The following is a 24,691-nucleotide window of genomic DNA, read 5'->3' on the forward strand; positions in this document are numbered from 1 at the left end:
TTTGTGTTTATAAACCTTTCCATTTTCCCTTTGTTTCAATTGCCCATATTTCCTTCAGGGTATGTATCTATTTCATAGTAATTTATTAATTTTTTATGTATTAAATGAATTAACTTCATCGTTTATATCAATTTCCTTAGTTAATAGATTTTTTTATTCTAATCTTTATGCACGGATGCTCCTCTGTACCATCCTGGGATAGGGAGGAAGCACGCAATTCAATTTCCATGCAAACCTCTATAATTATGCAGAAACTAACGTGCACATCCACATGTGGTGGGTAGATTTTCATCACTCTTCTCCTTTTAAGCCACACATTTTTTTTACGATGTCAAATATAACTCTCTTTCCTTTCATTTTCAATTTAATGTCATACTTATTGGCCTTCTCACCTTCAAGGTCCTGAAACTATGATTGTGTATTTTACCACGGGTTTTTGCATGGCTTTGCTTTATTTTCCAAAGAAGCTGTGAACATATAAACAGGTTCTTCTAGGATCTTGGCATTTAAATTTCCAAATTCTGACTGTCAAATGTACTCATGAATCACTTGAATTAGAAAAAAATTAATTGGCGAGAGAGGCAATAACATGAAAGGTGCTCTGTATCATTCTCCTGACTCCATACTGTGCTAAATTACTGTGTTCCTTCAGTGAGGAGCTGCCAAGTGGCCTCCTGTTATCCCAGTTTCCTCATTATTCAGGGATAGATCACTTGGTAGATTAGTTTTACAATGTTTTTCTGGCAATCATTTCTGAATGCCGAGCATAAAGAATGGTTGCCTACTGAAAACATTTTATAAGTACCAAATTTCTCACATTAAACCTCACTGTACTTAACAGTGATTTATGTAATCTCCAACAGAATCTGTAATACCAAATAGGTATCGTTACCATAATCAGATTGCAAACAATTGAGGGCAAGATTTAACATCCAGGGAGGATTTGTAAAAAGCATTAGTGATAATCATGAAGCTCTGAAAAAAAATCAAGGGAAATAACTTCATTACTTTTTTCATTAAACCAGTTAGTTTCCTTTCTTATCCACTACTAAACTTGGGGTGAGGGGAAGAAAATATATATGTTTCAGGAGTTTTCAAGCTTTTTAAATTGTTCAAACATATCACTTGGATTTAGATGATGTCTTGCCCTTATTGATCCTTGCCCAGAATCTTGATAATGTTGTTCTAAATCATACAAGAAACAATTGTGGATGAGTCAGTTTTGGCTTCAAGTACTAAGATGAATTCTTTCTGCAACTAGAAAAAAACAGAACTTCTTATCACAGCTTAAAACGCTTTTATTTTTTGGCCTTTACAGCCACATGTAATTTACGCCCTAAATCTGTCACACTTATTCATTGTAACCCAATTACTCTTGTGTTTTCTTTTGTGTACTTAAACATAGCACATTTACTCACTTCATATGTATAACTCTCCCCTAGTGGCTATGATAGTAACTGACAATGAGAAGGACTCAGTGAAAAACAGTATTTGTTAAATGAATGAAAAAGTTGCAGCAGAATTGTCTGTTCTTGTCTTCTTACTATACGATCCATTCAGCAGATCACATGCCGACTCAATAGTCTCCTCATGGACGCTTTCACTTCCTGGTTGCGAAGGGTATAAATCACAGGGTTCATCAAAGGAAAGATCACTGTATGGAAAAAGGAAACCACCTTGTCTGCTGGTAAGGCTCTGAAGGGGCGGGTGTAGATGAAGATGCCAGGCCCAAACATGAGAAATATAACAATGATATGGGTGGTGCATGTGGACATGGCCTTGCTCTTCCCCTCAGAGGAGGAACCATGTACACGGCAGAGAATGACTGCATAGGAGGCCAGAAGGCCCACGAAACACAGGAGGGTCATCAGACCACTGTTAAAAACCATCAGGAGCTCCACCACAAAGGTGTCAGTGCAGGCCAGCTTGATGACCTGCGGCACATCACAGAAGAAGTTGTCCAGTCGGTTTGGACCACAGAAGGGCAAGCGGAGGATGATGGCAACCTGGATAATGGAGTGGACAAATCCTCCAAGCCACAGAGCCAAGAGCAAGACATGGCAGGCTGTTGGGTTCATGACGGTAGAGTAGTATAAAGGACGACAGATGGCAATGTAGCGGTCAAAGGCCATCACAACTAAAAGTAACATCTCCCCTCCTCCAAGGAAGTGCAAGAAAAAGAGCTGAGTGATGCAGCCTCTATAGGAGATCACCTTCTTCTCAGAGAAGAAGTCCGCCAGCATCCTGGGAGCCACAATGAAGGAGTAGGATGCATCCAGGAAGGCCAAGTTGCCCAGAAAGAAGTAGAGAGGGGCCGTGAGGCCAGGGTCTGACCTGATGGTGAGGATGATGAGGAAATTTCCAGGGAGGATGATGAGGTAGAAAATTAGAACTAGCACAAAGACCAGGAGCTGAATACTGTGAGACTGAGTCATACCAAGGAGGATGAATTCTGTCATGACTGTGCTATTTTCTGTCTCCATCTCCTCTGCCTGCAGATCATAAAGAAACAGTGTTTATTGTTATTACTATTTCTTCCATCTAGACCCTGGATCTTCTCCAGCTAAAAATACTTGACATATTCGTCACTTAAGCTAAAAACAGCAAGTTTCCATCCTCACCGATGTGCTGGGTAAATTCTGAACATTTCCTTCATCCAGATTTAAAGCAAACAAACAAACAAAAACACTGTTCTCAGAGCCACACTCTTACTCCCATTCATCCTGTGTTTCTACAGTGCTGCTGTCTAATTTAAGAGGCAGGCATCCAGCACCTTTTTGGGATTCCTAACTTTGTGAGTCATAAGAAAAGTTTCCCAACTGAGATACAGTGTAACTCCAATTATCAGGAGCTTTGCATTTTGGTGGCTGTACTATGCTTGCGGCTGAGCAGTGGCTTTGGATTACATGCCTTTTCTCCTCATCCACCAACCCGAACAGTTTACTGAGTATTTACTTGCTACAGTTCCTGTGGAATTTCCAGTTCCTGCCTGCTAACCCTCTGCCTTGCTCTCTGCTTCCTCCTATCACCCTCCTCAGACCTGGTGTCCTTGTAATGCCCTGATCCAAGCTGTGCCCCAGTTTCCCAACAATAGGTCCACTTGTCACCTAACTTAGAGGTAGTCTCCTAGCTGCATCCCTGGTTAAGTACCACTCCGCGGCCACCCCACGGCTTGTTCATGCAGCTTAATTAACACTATGTGAATCTCAAGTACTGATTATGTACTCCCGATTTCCTTCTTTTCCTCTTCCCGGTATGATGCCCAAGGGAGAGCCTTTCAACAAACAATACGTTACAATACAAAATTTGCCAGTATAAATTTTTTAATTAATTATATCACAATATACAATCTTAGCAAAGAAGAGGGGGAAGCAACAGTAAGGCTCCTATAGTCTAAGCCATTCCTTTTAAGAGAAGAAAACTAAAGCTACTGTGGTTAGAAAATTTAATTTAGAATGAGTTTTCTTTATTGTCCCAATTGACAAGTTATAGAAGAACGTAGGTGTGTACCACTCAGTTTAAGTACATAAAGAAACTGCATAGTTTTAAACAATGAGCGCTCTTTTTTGTGTACTTGAATAACTAAGTATAATATTGCTTGTCTAAAATCACTCCTTTACAGAGCTTAGAATAAAAAGTTTAACTCTGTATAATGAAAAGAATAGTATTTATTTTAGGGAAAATCCAGGTTCAAGGCTCAGTCTGTTGAGTGGTGTGGATTCATTCCAGAAAGGACATGTGATGATCCCCTGAAGACTGAAAAGACAGTAGTATTAAGTATTTTCACATATGTATAATTGTCCATATATATGTACCTATCACTGCTTTTTATTTTTTTGGTTACTTTTAAATTGTATAATATATTAGTGTAATGGTACACACACACTCTGTGAATAAATGTGCATATAATTAAGGCACGTGTTCAAAAAATATTTTATTATCGGTATCAGGAAAGTTTGAAAATGGCTGTTCTACAGAAAAAAACACAATGTAGTATATATTAGCAGTCCCTATACCATTTAATTAAATAGCACAATTGTCTTACATAAGTTCTGTGCAACATTAGTTACAAAGAGTTAGAAAAAACCTTTGACAGAAAAAGCTAGTGACTCAGTATTTGGGAAAGACAGAAAAGGAGACGTGTGAATGGAAAAAGAAGAGGAAAGAAATAGAAAAGAAAAAGAAAACCCAAACAATAAATCTGTATAGCACATTATTATTGTACATGCTGTAGGAAACATCAAACATATCTGCTTTAAGCATCTCTAGAGCTGAAGGGAATGGCTAATACACAGGTCTCCGTGTGTGACTACTACCAGCCACAGATGGAATTTATGAAGTCATATTTTAACATATCAGCATATACACGCACACAAAGACCAGACACACACACACACACACAGGAAACTGGGACCTACACAAATCTGAAAAAAAAAATATTCTGTAGGCTCACCAATTAGTTTCTCTGCTCAAATCTTAACTTTTCTCCACTGAGGAGACATTTGTCTCAGCATTCATTCTGTCATTTGCCTATAAAAATACAGCAGGAAACCCAGGGATGTAAGAGAAAAGCCTCCTTCTACGTATTCTTACATACTGTGCCTCGCACAAACTCACCCCAAATTGCACGTGCCTGATGTGTCAGTGTCTGACGATATCTCTTAAGACATCAGAGGATTTATGAAGGATTTTGATTCAGAGTTATATGTTATTCCACTCTGCCCACTTTCTGTCTTTCATCTCTGCTTTTCGCTATTACCCAACAGACTGGAGTCCACACTCCCTGACATAGTTGGTACAAGACCAGTTCTGGTCTATGCACTTTCCTTACCTGTGATTCTGAAATGCTGGTGGGCATAGATCCAGAGACTGTGTATCAGATGACCACTTCTCACTAAAGTAAAATACAGTTCTAAAAAAAACCCTGCATATTATGTCCCTCTTCAGAGCAGAACATCCTATTTTAGCCAAATTAGAAGGGAAATTTTTGTCAGTAGACACTGAAGCAGAAATCTAAATTCTCACCACTACATCTCTCATCTTCCTTGCCACTGCTGCTAATTAAGAGGCACCTCTGACTCCAGCAGTGATGGCACAGTAGAGTCTGGGGAAGGCCAGGGAGACAGGCTCTCTCAACGTCAGGTGGAGACACACACATCCTCAGGCAACAGTGTGCCTGCCTGGACTGCAAAGTGTGCTCAGGCCAGCTCCTGGATTCCCGCGTTTCGAGACCCAAGGAGCTCCCTTCCCCAGCTCTGTGAAACATTTCCTCATGCTTCCTCCCTCATTTTCCCTCTTTTCTCTTCTCTCCCCTTTCATACATCAACAAGCCTTTGATTTCCCAATTTACTTTTATAAGTTTGATTGCAGTTTCTTTCTCCTGTTAATTTACGGCCTCTCATTTTCCCCTAATCTTCTTTCTCTTTTTATTTTGCTGTCTTTGAATCGCACTCTTCTTTATCATTGTCTCTTCTTTCTCCCTCTCATTTATTCAGGTTCCTTCACTCTGAGATGTGTTCCCTCTCTCCACTTGTCCTCAGATTCACTGCTACTCCATTATATCTCATGCTTCTCTTAGTATTATATTTAAAAAAGCACACCTCATTGTTGTTTCCTTTCAAGCAAGAATGAGCACTGTGCAGCTTCCCACCATCTCCCATTCTAAACATTACATCCACAAAATAAAATTGCATAATTCACTGCAGTACTAAATATTCTCTCTCAAATAGAGAAAATTTTTTCTATTAACAAATCTGAACCACTCAGTTACTTCTCATTTCCTCATATTTCTTTTGCATATAAGTGAGTCTGATAAAACAAGTTACATTTTAAGAAAAGTAAATCTAATTAGCATAATTCTAATAAAATGAGTGTACCTAACAAGGTTTCCAACAGTTTGAGTGCAATGTCTGTCAGCATATTGATTGAAGCTTCAAAATTCTCTAAGTGTAAATTAAGAAGTTTGCATATTCTGAAAAATATAGCTCAGACTGAAACATGATCGAATATTTAATTGGTACTGATGCTGATGACTGATTTATAAAGTCACTGCATATATAAAGTGACTGATGTATAAATACACTGAACAAATGTCTAGATCTTCAGCAAGGAAACTCCCTCATCAATAAAGTGGAATGGTTAAATTAAATTACGTCTAGATTTCCTGCAAATGTTGTATTTTTTACTCAGTATTAGAATTCTGCCTGGTTTGGAATCACTGTGTCTGATTTGAATACTTTGGCTGAGCAATGCACTAACTACATGGCCTTGGCAAATCACTTAGCTTTCAGAAGTCTGAGTTTTCATTCAAGAAATAGAATAATGTATTGACTCTTCCTAACTGACAGGGATGATCGGAGGATGAAATTGTGGTGATGACAGTAACACTAGCTCATCAAATAAGTTCAAACCAAAGCTAATCCTGAAAATATTTAGATGGAAAAGACAGTGCTGATGATCAGACACATCATCACTAGTGCCTTTGTCAGTGTGTTTGAGTGAACCCTGGCTGATGGTAGCTGCATAAATCTGAGTGACTAACAGAGGGAAGAAATTGTACAGGTGCAAAAAAGCTTCCTGCAAAATTCCCAATGCAGTCAGCTGTTTGTATACCAAGTTTTTCCTCAGTTTCACAACTTTCTCTCTAACCATCAAAGCCCTGTGTTGTTGAATAATGAGACCATTGGTAACAGAAGAAACTCTCAAATATGTTAAGTATAGAAATTAAGACATCTGGGGAATGCGCTGAAAAATTATAAAATTGGTGAAGTTTTCCTCTGGAACCTTTAGCCTTCTCTTTTTGCATCTTCCTCCCTTTTTATCTGTCCTTTATAAGGAAAATAAATCATTTATTGCATGCCCCTTGGTTTTCAACCAATGTCAACTCTGTGGAAGCTATTGCTAATTTCACTTAATAATGGTGTAGAATGAAAGTTTCTGTCCAGCATTACACTCATTGTAAGCATCAAGAGCAGATGGAAATCTATTGGAGAGAGGGTAGAAAATGCCACACTGCTAAATTTAGACTTACGCCTCTGGCGATTCCTGTTGAAACTCTGACCTCTATTCCATTGCATTCGAAGGCAGCAGATGAACCAGCAGAATAGTTGCAACAGGGTTTCTATTGTCTTCTTGTTTCTTGTGAATATGAATAGCCCCCAGCCCGAGAAATGCAAGTCTGCAGGTTTTATGTAACTCTCCTCCCCACCCTGGAAACACATTAACTGACCGTTCGTGTCATTGTTCATTAATATTTATTCTCACATAGGGAAGCTCAGACTTTGAAATCTCCTCCAACTCTTTATGATGCAATGGTGAAAATGCTTTGGAGATTTGAGACTACCAGGACCTCACTGAATAGTTCCAAAGGGAATTATTAGACTCTCAGCTAAATTAGGCAGGGAAATATAACAGAGCTTCATAAAGGACAGATATTTTAGGATATGTCAGGTAATGCCACACTGCCTTAATCCTGAATTCTAACAGCAAAATCCTATCAGTGAGTGAGAGAATCCAACCGTATTTGGAGTCCTGTTTCTTAGGTCAAAAGTAAATAGAATGTTAGTAAAAGTTCATTTACACCTTATAATAAAATTCAAAATGAAAAAAAATGTAAATAAATGCTGAGGTTGTTGGTGTACGTATCAGGGAAGCAAGCAGGGTCAGGATGAGGATGAGACAAGTGAGGCCATTGCCTCAGGCATAAAATTTACTATGATACCAAAACCTTAGCAAATAACATTTTAATGCAGTATTTTGAAGATTAACATTAATGTAACAATTATGAACAGAATATCAATTTTTAAAATAAAGGCATCAACATTACAGATTTTCCTTTTGCCTCAGTTTCCAATATGGCTCCACCTGACTTTTTTACTTATCTTGCCTTGTTTTAATTTAGCATTTATTTTGTTCATTATGCATATTTTAAATTAAATTTGATTTCTTAATGTATTTATTAGACCTAGAGAATATTATGCTTAGTGATATAAGGCAAAGACAAATACTGCATGATATCACTTCTATGTGGAACCTTTAAAAAATAATACAAATAGCACTGTATGAAAAACAGAAAGAGACTCACAGATATACAGAACAATGTAGTGAGGGAGGGCGGAGGGAAAGGTCAGATTAGGGGTGGGGGTTAAGAGATACAAACTACTGTGTTTACAATAGATAAGCAACAAGTATATGGGACATAGCACTGGGAATTATAGCTATTATCTTATAATAACTTTAAATGTTGTATAATGTGTAAAAATACTGAATCTCTACGCTGTACACCTGAAACTAATAATGTAAGTGAACTATACTTCGAAAGAATTGATCAAAATACTGTTTACCACTTAGTTTTTTTGGCTCCTCCCTTAAATCTTGCCCTCAAGACAAGTTCCTTACTCATCCCTCTGTCTTCACCATCATTTTGACCCTGAAATCAAGCAATATGCCACGTTATTAATGAGTATGTAAGAATCAGCACATTGCTGGTGATGAAGGGACAGTAGAAAAACTATAACTGATGCAAATGAAGACTTTCAAGGCATAATTCTTTTAAGAGATAGGAACTGTTTGGTATAGAATAGGCCATTTCCTCAAGGGAGAGTGACCTCCTAAACAGGATATGAAAAGAGGTATCATGATCTCAGTATTTGTTGTATATTTACTTTTACTTCACTTAGCTAAAACAAGGATGAGAAAAATTTTTGGTGTTTTTCATTGAAGATTATTAAAATAAAAATTAATTAAAGACCAGAGCAGCTAAATGCAACCGAATTTTGTTTTTTATATCTGATTCCTGGGGGTTTTTGTTGTGCTTTAAAGCGAAATCTGAGTTTATGAGTCACGTCACAATTGAAACACTAAGCACATTTTTGTAAGCAAAATACAATTCGTAATCAAATATGTACTTGTTCCAATCTACTTTCATCTCAAAGACAGTGTGAGAAGTAGAAAAAGAGAAGAAAAAAGAGAAAATAAAAAAAGATATAGAGAAGGTCAGAATTACCAAAATACGGAACAAGAAAACAGGGAAAGGACAGACTCATGGAGACGTAAATGGAAAGACAGTTATATACTGATCCACAGAAATACACATTCCACAAATCCAGAAGCTACAAAAAGAAGCCAATGCTAAAGTGACCTATGTAGAGGAAAGAGAGAAAGGAAAGGAAAATACACTAGGTTATTTATGCACTGACATGGAGTAACAGCCCCATCTTGGAGGAGTTTAGAATTCTGCCACCAAGGACTTTTAAAATGTGATGTTTTTCCATAATTATAAACATAATCTATGCCTTTCCTCCCTTCCTTACATTCATTCCAATACAGAAGTAAAATTAATCTGAAAATCTAAGCTGGTAGTTAAAATTGAGGGTTTTTTTTAACCCAGCTAGGAAAGCTTTATCATTTCAGACAGATTTGGAATTTAAAAACAAGTGAACAAAAATTTTCAAGAGTGCTCTCCTCAGGTTGACCTGAGACAATATATAGCTAATTTATTGACCAAAAAAAGCATATACACAAAAATAATTATTACAGTGAAAAGATTATTAGGCAAATAGTGAAAAGCTAAGAATTTAATGCTGGCTCTAATCTATAAATGTTATGTGGCTTTGGAAAATAACAGAGCCATTGTAAGACTGTTTCCCCACCTAGAAATGGGTATTTTTTTTATTTTTTAAAATACCAATTAAGGTACTATTTATCTCTGTTACTGAATTTTTTTGACACTTCCTTAGATTCCGCATCCAATTCAACAAACACTTATTGTCTACCCTAAGCCTGGCAGTATTGTAAGTGTCAGCAAGGCAGTACAGACAAGACAAACATCCCTTTCCTTTAGAATTTTATATTCAAATGTGGGAAGACCAACAATAAATGAGCAGGAAAGAAAACATCAGATAGTAATGAGCCTTAGGGCGAAAGTATGAGTGTGAGTTGGAGAGAGCCTGGGAAGGAGGTGGCTGTTCTAGGTGAGGTCAGGGAGGGCTTTTCTGAGGAGGTTTCATTACACTGAGATCTGAGTGTCTAAAAGAAGCCATTTCGGAAAGAGGCCATCAAAAAGAAAGATCTGGTGTGCTGAGGAACAGAAAAGAGGCCAGGGTGCCAAGAGAGTGAAAAAATGTATACAGAAAGAAAATTCGTTCCCATCTCTTGTCCGTCATCTGTGTTCCCAATCCACAAACTTCCCCATAGCAAATAGCTATTTTTCTTTGTGTATCTTCCTGAAAGCGTTATGCATGTAATAACAAAAGTCATTATATATTCCTTTGTCCTTGTTAATAAACAAATGTGATAAACATCTAAAAGTCGGGTTTATTTAAATAAATTTTAGTAGCAGCATATAACTCAATACTACACAGGCATTTAAAATATCATATACATATATAGATAAATAAAATATGTGTGTATGTATAACATATATATTCATGTGTAATATAGGTTCTAGAAAAGTTTTAAAAGAAAGTTAAAAAACAGCATATATATGTCCTTATATTTAAACAAAAATGTGCACATAGAAAAATGTGGAAAAATATATTTCTAAATGTTATATACAGTCTCTAACTTTTCTCCTATTTTATATATATATGTATATAAAATCAATTCCTTTCTACCACAAAGTCAGTTGTTAAAATTATTGTTACTAGCATAATCACATTAGGTAAAACCTTATATTGGCTCCTATTTTAAATTTTCAAGTTCTGCTTTCTACAATAAAAAATAATACTGTATTCATTTACTTATTTACTTCATACCAGCCATTATTGGAAATCTACCAGAGCAAATCATTGTGCTAAGAGATGAAATACAAAAATTAAATATACAGGGAAGGCAGAAAATTGTGAATACAGGCACAATTAATTAAAATAATAATGAGATGTTTATAAAAGACCTGTGCTTAGAGTTTGCTCATAGAGCAAAGAGGAGTGAACACCATATGGGCATTAGAAATAGTTTAAGAAGCAGGAAGCATTATGGCAGAGTCTTGGTTGAAACATTCATCAGCAAGTGGTAAAGAGAATGTGCAAAGGCATCAAAGAATCAAACCCCATTCCTGAGCAGAAACAGTAAGAGGCAAGATTGGAATGTGGGTTATTTTTAACAGATTATATTTGATTTAGTTTACAATTCATCAAAAGAAATTCAGGAGATACCCATGAGACTGCAGTTTTACACCATATGTAAAGGACAGATCTAGCTGACTTGATAAAATTTACAACTTCTCAGCATATTGTTCTGTCTTATAGATATACCTCTAGAATTTTTCATCACTTTTCAAAAGTATACTGCTACTCTTACATTTAAAATTCAAAACTTATTATGGCATTCAACATGGCAAGTGTTAATCTGGTAGACTTTATTCTGGGATATAAGACAAATTTCAACACATTTTTAAAACTGACTTCATAACAAGTATGTTCTTGGACCACAATGGAATTAAACTAGAAGTGAATCAGCAAATACATAAATATTCAGGAAAAAAAAAAAAACACTCTAACCCATGAGTAAGAAAGTCAAAGTAGAGATCAGAAAATATTTTTAACTGCATGAAAATGAGAATACAACATATAAAAATATGCAAGATGTACAGAAAGCAGGGCTTAAGGGAAATTTGTAGCATCAACTGATTTTTTAAAGAGTTTATAAGAAAGAATTTAAATTAATAATTTAATCTTCCAATTTAGAAAAAAAATGAAATTAAACCCAAAGAAAGAAGAAATTAAATAATAGAGATAAGGGAAGAAATATATTATTTTTTAAATAGAGAAAAATAAATGAAACCAAAAGCTAATTCCTTGTAAAGAACAATAAAATTCATAAAACTTTAGCCAGACTGGTCAAGGAAAAAAAGAGAGATTACACAAATTAATAATATCAGGAATTAAAGAGGGGTAATCATTATAGACATTACAGAAATTAAAAGAATGTCAAGGGAACATTCTGAGCAATTTCATTCCAATAAATTTGATAACTTAGATTGAATGCACAAGATTCTAAGGATATTAATTACCAAAGCTAATTCAAGAAGAAATGGATAACGTGAATAGGTGTATATATATAGTAAAGAAATTTAATTTCTACTTTAAAATCTTCCCACAGAGAAATCTTGTGACCTAAATGGCTAACCTGATGAAATCTGCAGACATTCAAGAAATAATCTAATTCAACACAAACTCTTTCAGAAAATAGATTATGAAAGGGAAAAATATCTCTAAAACCCTCTGTAATTTCCTCTTGTACACAGTAAGTTGTTTAGAAGCATGTGACTCAATCTGTGCTCACATGTACTATTCTCAACCAAAAAAAATTTAAACTTCAATTTATGCTTTTGGGTTCTCCCTTTTAGATATGCCTAAATTTCTATATCTCAGTATATAGAATGGTCCCTACTACATGAAGGTTTGTATAAGTACCTAATTTCCCACTTTAAACCCCATTATGCTTAACTACAGTGATTTATGTAATTTCCAACAGAATCTATAGTACCAAATAACCATTATTATAATCAGACTGAAATCAATTGAGGGCAAGTTTTAACATCCAGGGAGGATTTGTAAAAACCCACTAGTAAATATCATGAAGCTCTGAAAAAACAATTCAGTAAAATTATATCATGACCTTTTTTCCGTAAAACCAATTATTTTTTCTTTCTTATCAGTATAACAACTTTGAGAAGGAAAAAGAAAAAATATATACATATGTATATAAGTACATATATACATATATTTCAAGAATTTTCAAACTTTAAAATTGTTGAAAACAGGTCTGCAGCATAACATTTGCCTTTTAATGATGTTTTGCTGCTTACTAATCTCTGCCCAGAATCCTGATGTTCTTCTAAACCAAGGAAGAAACAATTGTGGATAAGTCAACTCTCTTGCTTAAAATATTAAAATGAATTCTTACTGCAATTAAAATAAAGCAAAACTTCTTATCTCAGCCTAAGAAACTTTAGGAGTTTGACCCTTCAGTTGTGTATAACTTAACTCTTAAATCTCTCACACTTACTCATTGTACTCCAGCTGCTCTGGTGTTTCTTTTATGTTCCTTAAACATAGCATGCTAATTCTCTTGTTATGTGTCACTGTCCTGTTGGCTACAGTAGTACCTGACAGTGGGAAGGACTCAATGTAAAACAGTATTTGTTAAATGAATGAATGATTTGGAGCCAGATTTCCACTTCTTGTCTTATCATAAGATCCATTCAGCAGATCACATGCCGACTCAATAGTCTCCTCATGGACGCTTTCACTTCCTGGTTGCGAAGGGTATAAATCACAGGGTTCATCAAAGGAAAGATTACAGTGTGGAAAAAGGAAACCACCTTGTCCGCTGGTAAGGCTCTGAAGGGGCGGGTGTAGATAAAGATGGCAGGCCCAAACATGAGAAGTATAATAATGACATGGGTGGTGCATGTGGACATGGCTTTGTTCTTCCCCTCAGAGGAGGAACCATGTACATGACAGAGGATGACTGCATAGGAAGACAAAAGCCCCAGAAAGCACAAGAGGGTGAGCAGGCCACTGTTGAAAACTATCAGGAGCTCCACCACAAAGGTGTCAGTGCAGGCCAGCTTGATGACCTGCGGCACATCACACAAGAAGTTGTCCAGTCGGTTTGGACCACAGAAGGGCAAGCGGAGGATGAGGGCAACCTGGATAATGGAGTGGACAAATCCTCCAAGCCACAGAGCCAAGAGCAAGACACGGCAGGCTCTTGGGTTCATGACGGTAGAGTAGTATAAAGGACGACAGATGGCAATGTAGCGGTCAAAGGCCATCACAACTAGGAGCAACCCCTCCCCTCCTCCAAGGAAGTGCAAGAAAAAGAGCTGAGTGATGCAACCTTTATAAGATATCACCTTCTTCTCAGAGAAGAAGTCCGCCAGCATCCTGGGAGCCACAATGAAGGAGTAGGATGCATCCAGGAAGGCCAAGTTGCCCAGAAAGAAGTAGAGAGGGGCCGTGAGGCCAGGGTCTGACCTGATGGTGAGGATGATGAGGAAATTTCCAGGGAGGATGATGAGGTAGAAAATTAAGATCAGCACAAAAACCAGCAGCTGAATATTTTGAGACTGGGTCAGACCAAGGAGGATGAATTCTGTCACGACTGTGCTATTTTCTGTCTCCATCTCCTCTGCCTGCAGAACATCAGGGAGTAGAGAGCTTACTTCCATGTCTTTATCTAGATCATAGTTTTTCTCAAACTAAAAGCAGTGTATTCCACATCTATGTTACACCATCACTCTCCCACAGACTAAGAAATCTCTTCTAGCGTTTATTCTTCTCTAAGTCCTAAGTGCCAACACCCTAGTCTTGAAGCCACTTTCTTCTGCTTCTGACTTGTACTCCTATTTAACTACTGTCTCGCACAGGACTCTGCCCTGCCCTGGGTTTGTTTATGATTTGCATGAGGAATTTGAAATTTTTTCTGACTGAGAAAAAGCAAACATAGTTATCAAGTTCTTCAAGTGTTTATTTGAATGAGGGGGTGAAGTGGGAATTGACAGTGGAAAGGAATGATAGCTTTTTAAAGTAACAGAAACATTCCATATTTTGATTATAATGGTTACAAGTCTTTTTTTTTTCCAAAATTTATTGAGCTAGTAAACTATACAGAAATTGTCACATCTACTGGATGTAAATTATACCTTAAGAATGCTTCCTTAGAAAGCTTTTTTAAAAAAACCTTTTTTTTACTTGAAAGATTTCCTTTTTCTGTATAGGGTATTAACCCATCATCTTGATCTAAATGAAAAGAATCCTGGTCATTGGAGAATTTGAGATCTGAGGCTTATCTGTATAATGGTCACCAAATTGGCAATGTGCTCAGGCAATGTACATGATTATTTATTGGTATGAAAATTTGGGGCCCCGGGGTAGGACACCCCAAAGTGTGCCCCAATGGCATACTGATTATTTTGAATTAAAATTACTTAAGAAATGGCCAACAGAAGGGAAACACTCTGGCTCTCCTTTCTGTCTCCCTGAAAACAGGAAAAAATCTTTCATGTGAAAGGCGCACTCCTTGTACCTGGAGGTAGAAAGACACCTTTATGGCCAGAGATAGGGAATTCGGGCCAAGAAGCCTGTGTAAACAAAACTTCTTTATTTTTCTACTCCAAGCCCAAACTCCAGTTAAACTCTTCACTAATTGAGCACCCAAAAGCTGTTTCTTTGTCCTGTCAATTCCTTGCAAATGTATTGTTTTTTCGTTTTAAGAAATACAAAAGCGCCTGCTTTGGCCACTTGTTTAGGTCCTATTTCTATGAGACTTCCATGACTGCAATTAAAATTTGTTTCTTTTCTCTGTTAATCTGTCTTGTATCAATTTTATTACTAATCCAGACACAAGAACCCAAAATAGGTAGACGGGAATTTTCCCCTCCCTGACAAGAACAATAGTAGAATTTCTATATATATGATTATATCTCATTCTTCGAAGTTCTATTTTTGAAAGGGTCACAGTACAATTGAATATAAAAATATACAAATAAAATACATATGTTGCTCTGCATGCTCAAAAATTGTTTATTGTTAGGATTTAAAAGTTTAAAAACTTGCAGATTTGACGTTTGAACTAGAGGATAATACTGCAGTGTGACATAGAACAATATCTCATACACTTTTAGTTACATGATACACTTATTTTAAAATAGTGTTGTGGAGCATGGAGTGTCAAGACCTGGGAAAGAAGCGTCCACTAATTTTAACTGTTAGAGGAGACAGAAGGAAAGAGAAGAGAGAGAAAGAAAAAGGAGAAAAACAGTCAAGTCCCAAATCACGAAACCAAAGAGAATATTTATAATGGCATATCTATTCAAAACATCCAAGTATCTGATTTTGCATGTCTAACCTAAATAGATTAATTAATACAGATTATTAAAGTGATACTTTATATCACACAGGCACATACATGTGCATACAAATGCATGGGTGCACATACATGCATATGTACACATGCACAAGCACACATTGTTTCCTAAGCAAAACTGAAGCACAAACACTTACAAATGGTGCAATCCAAATTGCTTTTTTCTTCCTTCCTTCTTTCCTTCGTTCCTTCCTTAGTTCCTTCCTTCCTTCCTCCCTTCCTTCCTTCCTTCCTTGTTTTGTTAGCATTCATGGCCTTCAATATTTATCATTCCTTCTGCGCATAAAACCTACTGTTGGAAAAGTAAGTCAGGAATCCCTCCATACTTATTCCCAAGTTGTGTGCATCTTGCTGTCTATTATACGGTTGGTTATTTCATACTTTCAAGCACTGAGGCTGTGTTTAGGACATGAAAGAAACCTTTAAGTATCTCTAAGGTTAAAGGTTAAAGTTTTTCTGCTGTATCTTGTGTTTCATTTCCTATCATTCACCTAAGTTCTTCTATTGACTTTTTATCAGATGGACTTTATTACCATCTAAAACCCCTCAGTCTGTCAGTTAATATACGATACGTAAATTTAAGACCAAGTATTAACATCCCCAAGAAAACTGATATTTTAATGAAGGCTTTCTATATCCCCAATAAAGTAATTCTAAATATCAGGAGGAACTATAACTATTTTATTAAGGAGAGATAAAATATGCTACTGTAGTATTGAATTCAGACTTTTAATATTAGTTTATTTCTACTCTAATTCTGATCATTGCATTCTAAGACAACAGATGTCCCACCAGAAAAGTTGTAGTAAGTTTCCATTTATTCCTTCTTTCTGTTCCTTATAAATATGAAGAATGACAAAAACATTTACCTCTCTAGCAATCCAGCTTTGCACTCACACAGCAAATACCACCTCCTGACGGAAAGGACAATAACTGATTGTTCCTGCCTTTGTTCTTAAATATCTCTTCTCACAGAGGGGCCTCTTAACATTTAGAAATAACAACCAATCTGTGATGCAACGGAGAATGAACTTTGGGAATTTGAAAGCTAACAAAACTGTAGACTAGTTTCAAAGGGAATTTTTAGAATGCCAAGAAGATATAATCAAAGAATTAGACTAGAAATATGTTAAGTCCAAATACTCAAATATATATCAGCTAAAGAGACACTGTGTCACTTCTGGGTTCTAAAATCAACATTCCATCAGTGACAAAAGTATGGAATGGCGAGTTTGTTTATTAGGTCTGAGTAAATAGAAAGTCAAAGGAGGTTTATATTTTACACTGCAATTCTAAAAGAAAAGTAGCATAATTGACAGGAAATCATTGATACAGCCAGAAAGGAAATAATGTGGTCAAGTAGATGGTAAATATGTTAGATTCACATATTTCTGGTGACAAAGAGATAGATAATGAGAAAATAAATGATGCTCACAAAGATTCCTTTGAATAATCCTTCTTAGAAAAAAGAACTGCATATTGCAGGACTGATGAGATCCTCAAGAGATGTTTTCTTAAATAAACCCTTTTATGGTCTTGATATTTTGCTGTTTTTCATTTTAGGAATAATTGTCTCTTATGCTTTGCTAAAGCAATGATGAGGAACTGTCTCTTTTTCCATTTAATATTATTGTACAGAAGAAAAAGATTAAAAATCATGTAGTAAAGGCAGTATAATTTAAATTTTAGTAGATTTAATTTTGCTTAAAGAGATTTTCTATTTAAAAATAAAAGTGCTAAACATACATTTTAAAAATAAAAACAGTGCATAATCAAACAAATTTCATTCTCATATATGTCCAATTCAGAGAAAGAGAAGCAGGTAAAGTGAAAAATGGGAAACAGAGGAAGAAAGAAAAACACAAAGTTATGAAAATAAAAATATAAATAAAGAGGAAAGGGAAAGTAAATTACAAGAACAAATTTGAAAACTGTATTAGAAAAATAAGAAAAGAACTTGAAAGGATAAAGGCATAGAAAAGCATATTCTATAAAACCATGTATATAAATAGACTCGACAGAGAAAAGAAAGTTATTTATTAAAAATAACAATAATAAAATGTGTGAAAACATATGTGGAGAAAAATCACCATCTTGGAGTACACTGCAGTCTTTATTGTCACCAAAGACTTTTTAATATGTGATTTTTTTCATAACTATAGACATAATTAGGGACCTCGCTTCTTAACGTTTGTCACAATACTTAAAATAAAATTAATCTGATGACCTAAACTAGTCCTCAGATCAGAGACTTCTTAAACCTGTTGGGAAAAGTTGATGATTTTAGTCAATCTTAGAAACTAAAGTCATGAACGAGGCTGTATTTTAGTGTTAGCAATACATCACTGAGCAAGAGAAAAAAGGTTCCTGTTCCTAGGGATTTTACATTCTACTCCACGGAGAAGACAATAAACAAACACACCAGAGAGGAAATATCCAGTAGTGATAAGTACTACCATAGAACTACAACACAGTGATGTGCTGGGAAGAAATGGGGGGAGACGGCTCTTAGTGAGCTGGACACGGAGAGCCTTTCTGAGGGGATGGCATTTTAACTGAGATTCAAATGTCTAGAATAAGCCCACTGTGAGAAGATCTGAAGAAAGAGCTGATAAAAGGCCATGAAGCAGGAAGGGGATGATTCTTTTGTGGTTTTGATTCTTCTGTCTGTTGTTTTTCTGACTTTCACTCACAAAGCTTTGCTTTCTTGTGTGTTCACTGATGTTAGACTATAAGCTCTTATTTCTTCCAAGTTTATCAGTAAAATACTTTGAGTCTTAGAAAAAAGACAGGATCCTCCAAAGGATCTTTATGTTTCTTTCTATCAGGAATCATGATAACTCTGGAACCAAAAACTTTGAATAAAATTATCAGCTAGCAGTGATTCAAACTCAAAAAAAAAAAAAGTGTGAGCCCACTCATGGTTCATCATCCTTTTTTCCCCTTTTTTGCCTTTTTGGTGGTGAGATTTTAAAAATCTATTTCACCACTACCCTGAGAACATATCATTTGAGACCTCAGCCTATGGAGTAGATCCTTGGGTGAGCCCTGGGCTTTGTCTCCTGTCCGTCTCTGTCCCTACCACCAACACTTGTGGCCTTGAAAACAGAACACAAGTCTTCACAATAAAAGCTGATTCACCATTTATTTCTCTGCATTCCCAATTTCATCTGGTTTTTAGATTCTAAATATTCTATGCCATCTTTTTTTTTTTTTTTGGCCAGTTCATCATAGTATTTCAAAAGATGTTTATTCGACATGTGTATTTGTTTTTAGTGGGCGATTCAGTAAAGTTACGTAATGTACCACCAGATGGAAAGGAGGCAACTGTATCGTTTCTGGCAAGGCACGGAGATGTCGTACTCTTCCAATCCCATAATAGTTTCAGGCTTAGATACAGTTTAATATATTTAATATTGAGCACCCATCCTTTCCCCTCATTTCTTGGTCTTCACATGATTGACTGAAGTTTGTTCTGCGAGTTTCTTCAAAAGGGTCCTTTGAAACAACATTCCCAGATTTTTGTTTGATGTTTAAAATTGCTTGTAGCCTTTTCATTTAAATGCCAGTTCTGCTAGGTTTACACTTGTCTGAAGCATTTTGTAGCTTTTGTTTCACCTCACCTCCACTTAATGACAGTTAATCATATTGTGTAGATGCAAGAAAGGCAAACTGGCCTGCTGCCAATGAAGCTGGATGGGGAGATCTCACAGACTTTGTCAGAGGAAAGCCTCAATCCCTGGGGAAACAGAGATTGCCAGTAATACTTGGCCTTTTCTTATATGTTCATATATTTTTAAATTTTTAATAAAATATATATTATTTATTAATTTAAAAAACAGGAGAACTTTATTTTGTTTGGATTTTTTTTTACCAGATGTAATAATAAATTCCATCTTGTTAATACTAAGATTTGCAAAAAGCTATGAGATGGGTGGTACTTGGGTTCTGAAATCTCAGGCTGGTCAGTGAGTAATTGAAAGTATAATCATTATCCAGACCTAAAGATGTTAACTTATTCAGTTCAGATATTGCTGATATTAAAAACAGAAATGCAACAGCAGTTTTGGAAGGGAGGAAAAATAGAAGAAACTGAAAGACAAGGGTTAAAAGATACTTAGAAGTAACAGAGAGAAGTAGGAAAGATTTAAGTGGGGAGGAGTCTGCCCACATTCCTGAAGGTACTGGTTTAGAGGCAGCCCTGCACAGGAAAAGATTATGTGTGAGATTAACACCTATTTATCCTACACTAGCCTGCCTTATTAGCCCTGCTTTAGGATTTCACAGTCTTGGCACTAAGGACATACGAGGGCAGGATAATCTATGGAGGGTATCTGGTTCATGTTTAGCAGCATCCCTGGTTTCTATATAGATGGCAATCACAGTCCCCAGTGTGACCACCAAAAATGTCATGAGACACTTCCACCTGGAGGCTGAAATTGCCCCAGTTGAGAACTACTGATCCAAGTCTTTATGCCAATGATGTCCTCCATGAATCAGGCTTCGTCACTGCTTACCAGTGTGCCGAAAGTTCTCTATTTCTCTGCTTACATTAATTTAAGGTGTATTTCTTAATAAGCAATTCTTCATTGTAATACTATTTTTGATGTTTTTTTCCTTCTTATTGATAGCTTCAATATTTTCAACAAATATCCTTCTGTAGTAGGTGTTGGAGAGCATGTTGAGTCAGCAGTCCCTGTCTCAAGAACATGAATCTTAGCTAAATGAAGGATAAGTGACAAAAATGAATGAAGTCTGGCTGGTTCAGATACAGAAAATAACAATAAGATAACATAAAATATAGGAACATAACTCATCATTTTTATTATGTACATTTATCTCTTTTGTATGTTAACTTTTTTTTTCATGCTCTGTTGTAAAATATTAGAGAAGTCTACTGTTTTATTTGTTTCTTGGCAATGAAAATGAATGAAATGAAATTTGATTCAATTCAAGAATCAAATTTTCTATGTGGTCTCTTGTCCTCAGAGCCACAAAGGAGAAAATTGTGCCTTGTTATTCATAACAAGCCCTTTCCGTCACAATTAGGTTTATGTCAATGAAGGTGACTTTTGAATCCTACCCTAGAGTTGCGGGTGGTTGCCAGAAGAACCAAACATGTGATTAAAGGGTTGGAACTTTCAGTCCAACCCCTTCATTTCTGGAGAGGCTGGAGAGGAGAGAGGGATTTGAGGTGGAATAAATCATCATTGGCCAATGATTCAGCCAATCATGATTATGTGATGAAGCCTCCATAAAACCCAAAAGGACAGCTTTTTGGTTTATCGGGATAGCTTCCATATCCCAGAACCACAGTACTTCTGTATCCTACATGCCAGTCCCCAAGCTCCACAAGGACAGAAATTCCTTTTTCAGAACTTCAGCCTATGCATCTCTTCATCTGGCTGTTGATTCAGATCCTGTGATATTCTTTGTAGTAAATCAGCAATCTAGTGAGTAAACAGGTTTTCCTGAGTTCTGTGAGCTGTTCGAGCAAATTAATCAAACCCAAGGAGAGGATCATGGGAATCTCTGATTTATAGCCAGTTAGTCAGAAGCACAGGTAGCCACCTGGGCTTGCAGCTGGCATCTCAAGGGGAGGCTGGTCTTGTGGGACTGAGCCCTTTACCTGTGGAATCTGATTCTGCCTCCAGGTAGACAGTGTCAGCATTGAGCTGAATTTTCAGATACCCTGCTTGAATCCAAGAATTGTTTATTGGTGTGGGGTCTGGGAACCCCATTCAATCATCATAGGAAAACATTCCCAAAGCAAAGAACAAATTTTATGTATTGTCATTCCATCCTATGTGTCTGAGGTGCACTGGGTCTGGGACAAATTACTTTCTCAATTAATAAATAGCGTATAGATAAAGAATTACCCTGTGATTGTTTTCATTAACTATTCACATATATTCATTCCGGATACTGACAGGAATCTATTTGCCGTAAAGTCTAGTCATTGTATGATATCAAATTAAATATATGACTAAAGCTTGAAGCTCACAAAGTGCTCTTGCCCTTGGATGGACAGACTCCCTAGTTTTGAAATTGAAAAATTAATTTAAACTTAAAAATTGTATAAACTCAAATATTGTAATATGTATTTTACATTCTGAAGCATGGTCAGTAAATGGGTTCTTAGTGTCAGGGAATAGTGTAATCACTAATAAATAATCCACTAGAGAATTATGGAAACCAATACATTAGATTTCTTCCATGTGTACTCAAAAATGGTTTAATAGGAAGGAACTCTTAATTATAGTACTAACAAAAGCAACATTCTATTAATTTAATTTTAACTTGAAAGGCAGAATTAGCAAATACAAAAAACCCCACAAAAATGGCAAAAGAGGTGATCTTTTAAAATAAATCACACAGCTTGGATGTCTATCAGTCCGAGTCAACCTAGAGTCCCTTTCCTCCTAGTCTGCTTTCACACTGGAGGGTGCTAAGGAGAAACTGGCTATAAAAACTGCTAGATGACAGGAGATTTCCTTTGAAAGAGAGGGGTCTCATGTATGAACCAAAGTACACTCAGCTATAAATTCATGAACATTGACTCCAAGATGTGACAAGATCTTGAGTTCTGTCACCAATACTGTTGAGTGGCTACCACCTGAAGTGAGTTGACATGACTTATGTAAACGAATTCTCACTTTCCATTATTAACTCTGGAAAAAGGAAGAAATAAAGGACAAAATAATCTATTTTTCCAGTCCCAGGAAGATTGTTTACCAAACACCATCCCCCTGGGCTGACATTGAAACATGACAATATTTAATTTGGTCACTTGAAACTACGCATATTCATATGCTAGCCACTTCTATATATTCGTAGTAGACACGTCTCCCGGGTCTTCTTTATTTTATTATTTCTCAACACACATTCTCCTCACAGCCAAAGCCTCTCCAGAATGGTCGCTCAGTAAATAATTAGTGAAAGTGTATTTTTTAGCAGACCATTATTCTACCTTGAATTTTAACAGTAATTTACCAGAAATTTCGGAGAAGGTGTGGGTAAATTTACTTCCATTTTAATTTCTTTGTTTTTCACCAGAGGGAAAATCTAGTAGGATTTTAAGAGCTCATACAAAAGGAGGTAGTGAAAGCAGCAATATTACTGCAAATGCTTCCTACTTTAGGACCATTTATAGGCCAGAAGGACTATAAAATATGCCATTTATCTTTCACTTCTCTTTACAGAAAATGTATCTGTTGACCAACTTCCTCATAGCTGTCTTTACTTCCTTGTTTCGCAGTGTGTAGATGATGGGGTTAAGTAAAGGGAATATCACAGTGTGGAACACAGACACCACTTTATCTAGGGAAAAAGCATCAAATGGGCGAGCATAAATGTAGATGGATGGCCCAAACATTAACACCACAATGGTGATGTGGGAATAGCAGGTGGACATGGCCCGGCTGGTACTCTCACCGGAGCCTGAGTGTTTCTTGAGCATGGCCAGGAGAAAGGCATAAGACATCAGGAGAGCAATGAAACACACCACAGAGATCAGACCACTGCTAAAGATCATCACTAACTCCTCCAGGAAGGTGTTGGCACAGGCAATCCGGACGACCTGCGTGATGTCACAGAAGTAACTGTCTAACTCGTTGGGCCCACAGAAGGGAAGTCGAACAATGAGAGCCACCTGTATCATAGAGTGAATGAAGCCCCCTATCCAGGAGAGAGCCACCAGAATACAGCAGAGACGTCGATTCATGATGGTAGCGTAGTGGAGGGGGCGGCAGATGGCAGCATAGCGGTCAAAGGCCATCACTGTGAGCAGGAACATCTCTGAGGCCCCAACAAAATGCAAGAAGAAGAGCTGAGCAATGCACCCACCGAAGGAAATGATCTTCCTTTCCACAAAGAAGTCTACGAGCATTTTGGGGGCTGTGATGGAGGAGTACCAAATGTCAAGGAAGGCTAGATTAGCCAACAGGAAATACATGGGCGAGGTCAGATGTGGGTCAAGCCTTATGGTGCAAATAATAAGAATATTTCCTGGAAGAATGAACAAATAGAAAGATAGAAATATAACAAATAGGACGAGTTGCACTTCCCGAGTCTGAGATAAGCCAGTGAGAACAAATTCTGTCACTCTGGTGTAATTTGTAGGTTCCATTTTTTCACTTTCTTTCATAATATAGCTATGAAAAATAAAGAAATTTTAATTATTCCAAATAGCATTTAATCAGAGTTATAGCCCTTCTTTAAAAATCATCAGATATTCTCTATTACTAAGAAATTGCATTAAGATGTTTGGTTGCCCCATTTTATGTTTCGTAAACCAAGATGGGGGAAGGGTAAGTGATGACCTGAAAATTAGAAACATCAGAACCATAGGAAGTGTGTCACATACCCGAAGTCAAAACCTCAACTTGTTAGTGTTATTTCTATGTGTTATGAAACTCAAAAATGCACTAATCCTTCCCCTAAACATCTACCTTAGTACCAATATTTGCAGCTACTTCTGAATTTAGCCAAACTTTAGACTGGTAATAAGAGATGCAGCCTGTTCTGATGTATTTTCTGTAGTTGATGAGAAATCTAACCAACTTGGAAACTTAGGCTTGTAGTCTAAGATCAGGTATGCTGATCTGGCAGTATTTTCATTTCAGTCCATCAGAGAGATCCCAAGACATTATGAGTAGTGAATGGACATTTTTTCCTTAACTGGAACCTACACAGATTTATCCTAGATAATGGGTAAGCAAGCACAAAACACGACATTACAGGGCCCTCCCTGTATGAAAATTCTTCTGACTGTGACCTGACTCCATTACCTCACTGATCATGCATTTGACCTACTGTT

At 36.6% G+C, this 24,691-nt stretch overlaps 3 protein-coding genes and 1 long non-coding RNA gene across 5 annotated transcripts in view; 1 reads left to right on the plus strand and 3 right to left on the minus strand.

Annotated features, from left to right (window-relative positions):
- The window catches only part of LOC140696851 (uncharacterized), a 513,284-nt gene that overhangs the window by 383,880 nt on the left and 104,713 nt on the right, over nucleotides 1–24,691 (plus strand). The window lies entirely within an intron of this gene.
- On the minus strand, nucleotides 1,557–2,489 carry LOC107035380 (olfactory receptor 4N2). Its single transcript, XM_015252723.3, has one exon. The coding sequence runs from the start codon at nucleotides 2,481–2,483 to the stop codon at nucleotides 1,557–1,559; it is 927 nt and encodes a 308-aa protein (XP_015108209.2). The 5' UTR covers nucleotides 2,484–2,489.
- LOC102526259 (olfactory receptor 4N4C) lies at nucleotides 13,205–14,143 on the minus strand. The gene has a single exon (XM_072963942.1). It carries the CDS (start codon nucleotides 14,129–14,131, stop codon nucleotides 13,205–13,207), a length of 927 nt encoding a protein of 308 aa, XP_072820043.1. The 5' UTR covers nucleotides 14,132–14,143.
- On the minus strand, nucleotides 22,971–24,096 carry LOC102537457 (olfactory receptor 4M1). Its single transcript, XM_006218115.2, has one exon. It carries the CDS (start codon nucleotides 24,017–24,019, stop codon nucleotides 23,060–23,062), a length of 960 nt encoding a protein of 319 aa, XP_006218177.1. The 5' UTR covers nucleotides 24,020–24,096; the 3' UTR covers nucleotides 22,971–23,059.

The sequence above is a fragment of the Vicugna pacos genome, chromosome 6 (genome assembly GCF_048564905.1).
Source record: "Vicugna pacos chromosome 6, VicPac4, whole genome shotgun sequence".
NCBI lineage: Eukaryota > Metazoa > Chordata > Mammalia > Artiodactyla > Camelidae > Vicugna > Vicugna pacos.

What these genes read in the sequence shown, in the direction of transcription:
- LOC107035380 (XM_015252723.3), bottom strand. Translation starts at nt 2,483, where the DNA reads ATGGAGACAGAAAATAGCACAGTCATGACAGAATTCATCCTCCTTGGT.
- LOC102526259 (XM_072963942.1), bottom strand. Translation starts at nt 14,131, where the DNA reads ATGGAGACAGAAAATAGCACAGTCGTGACAGAATTCATCCTCCTTGGT.
- LOC102537457 (XM_006218115.2), bottom strand. Translation starts at nt 24,019, where the DNA reads ATGAAAGAAAGTGAAAAAATGGAACCTACAAATTACACCAGAGTGACA.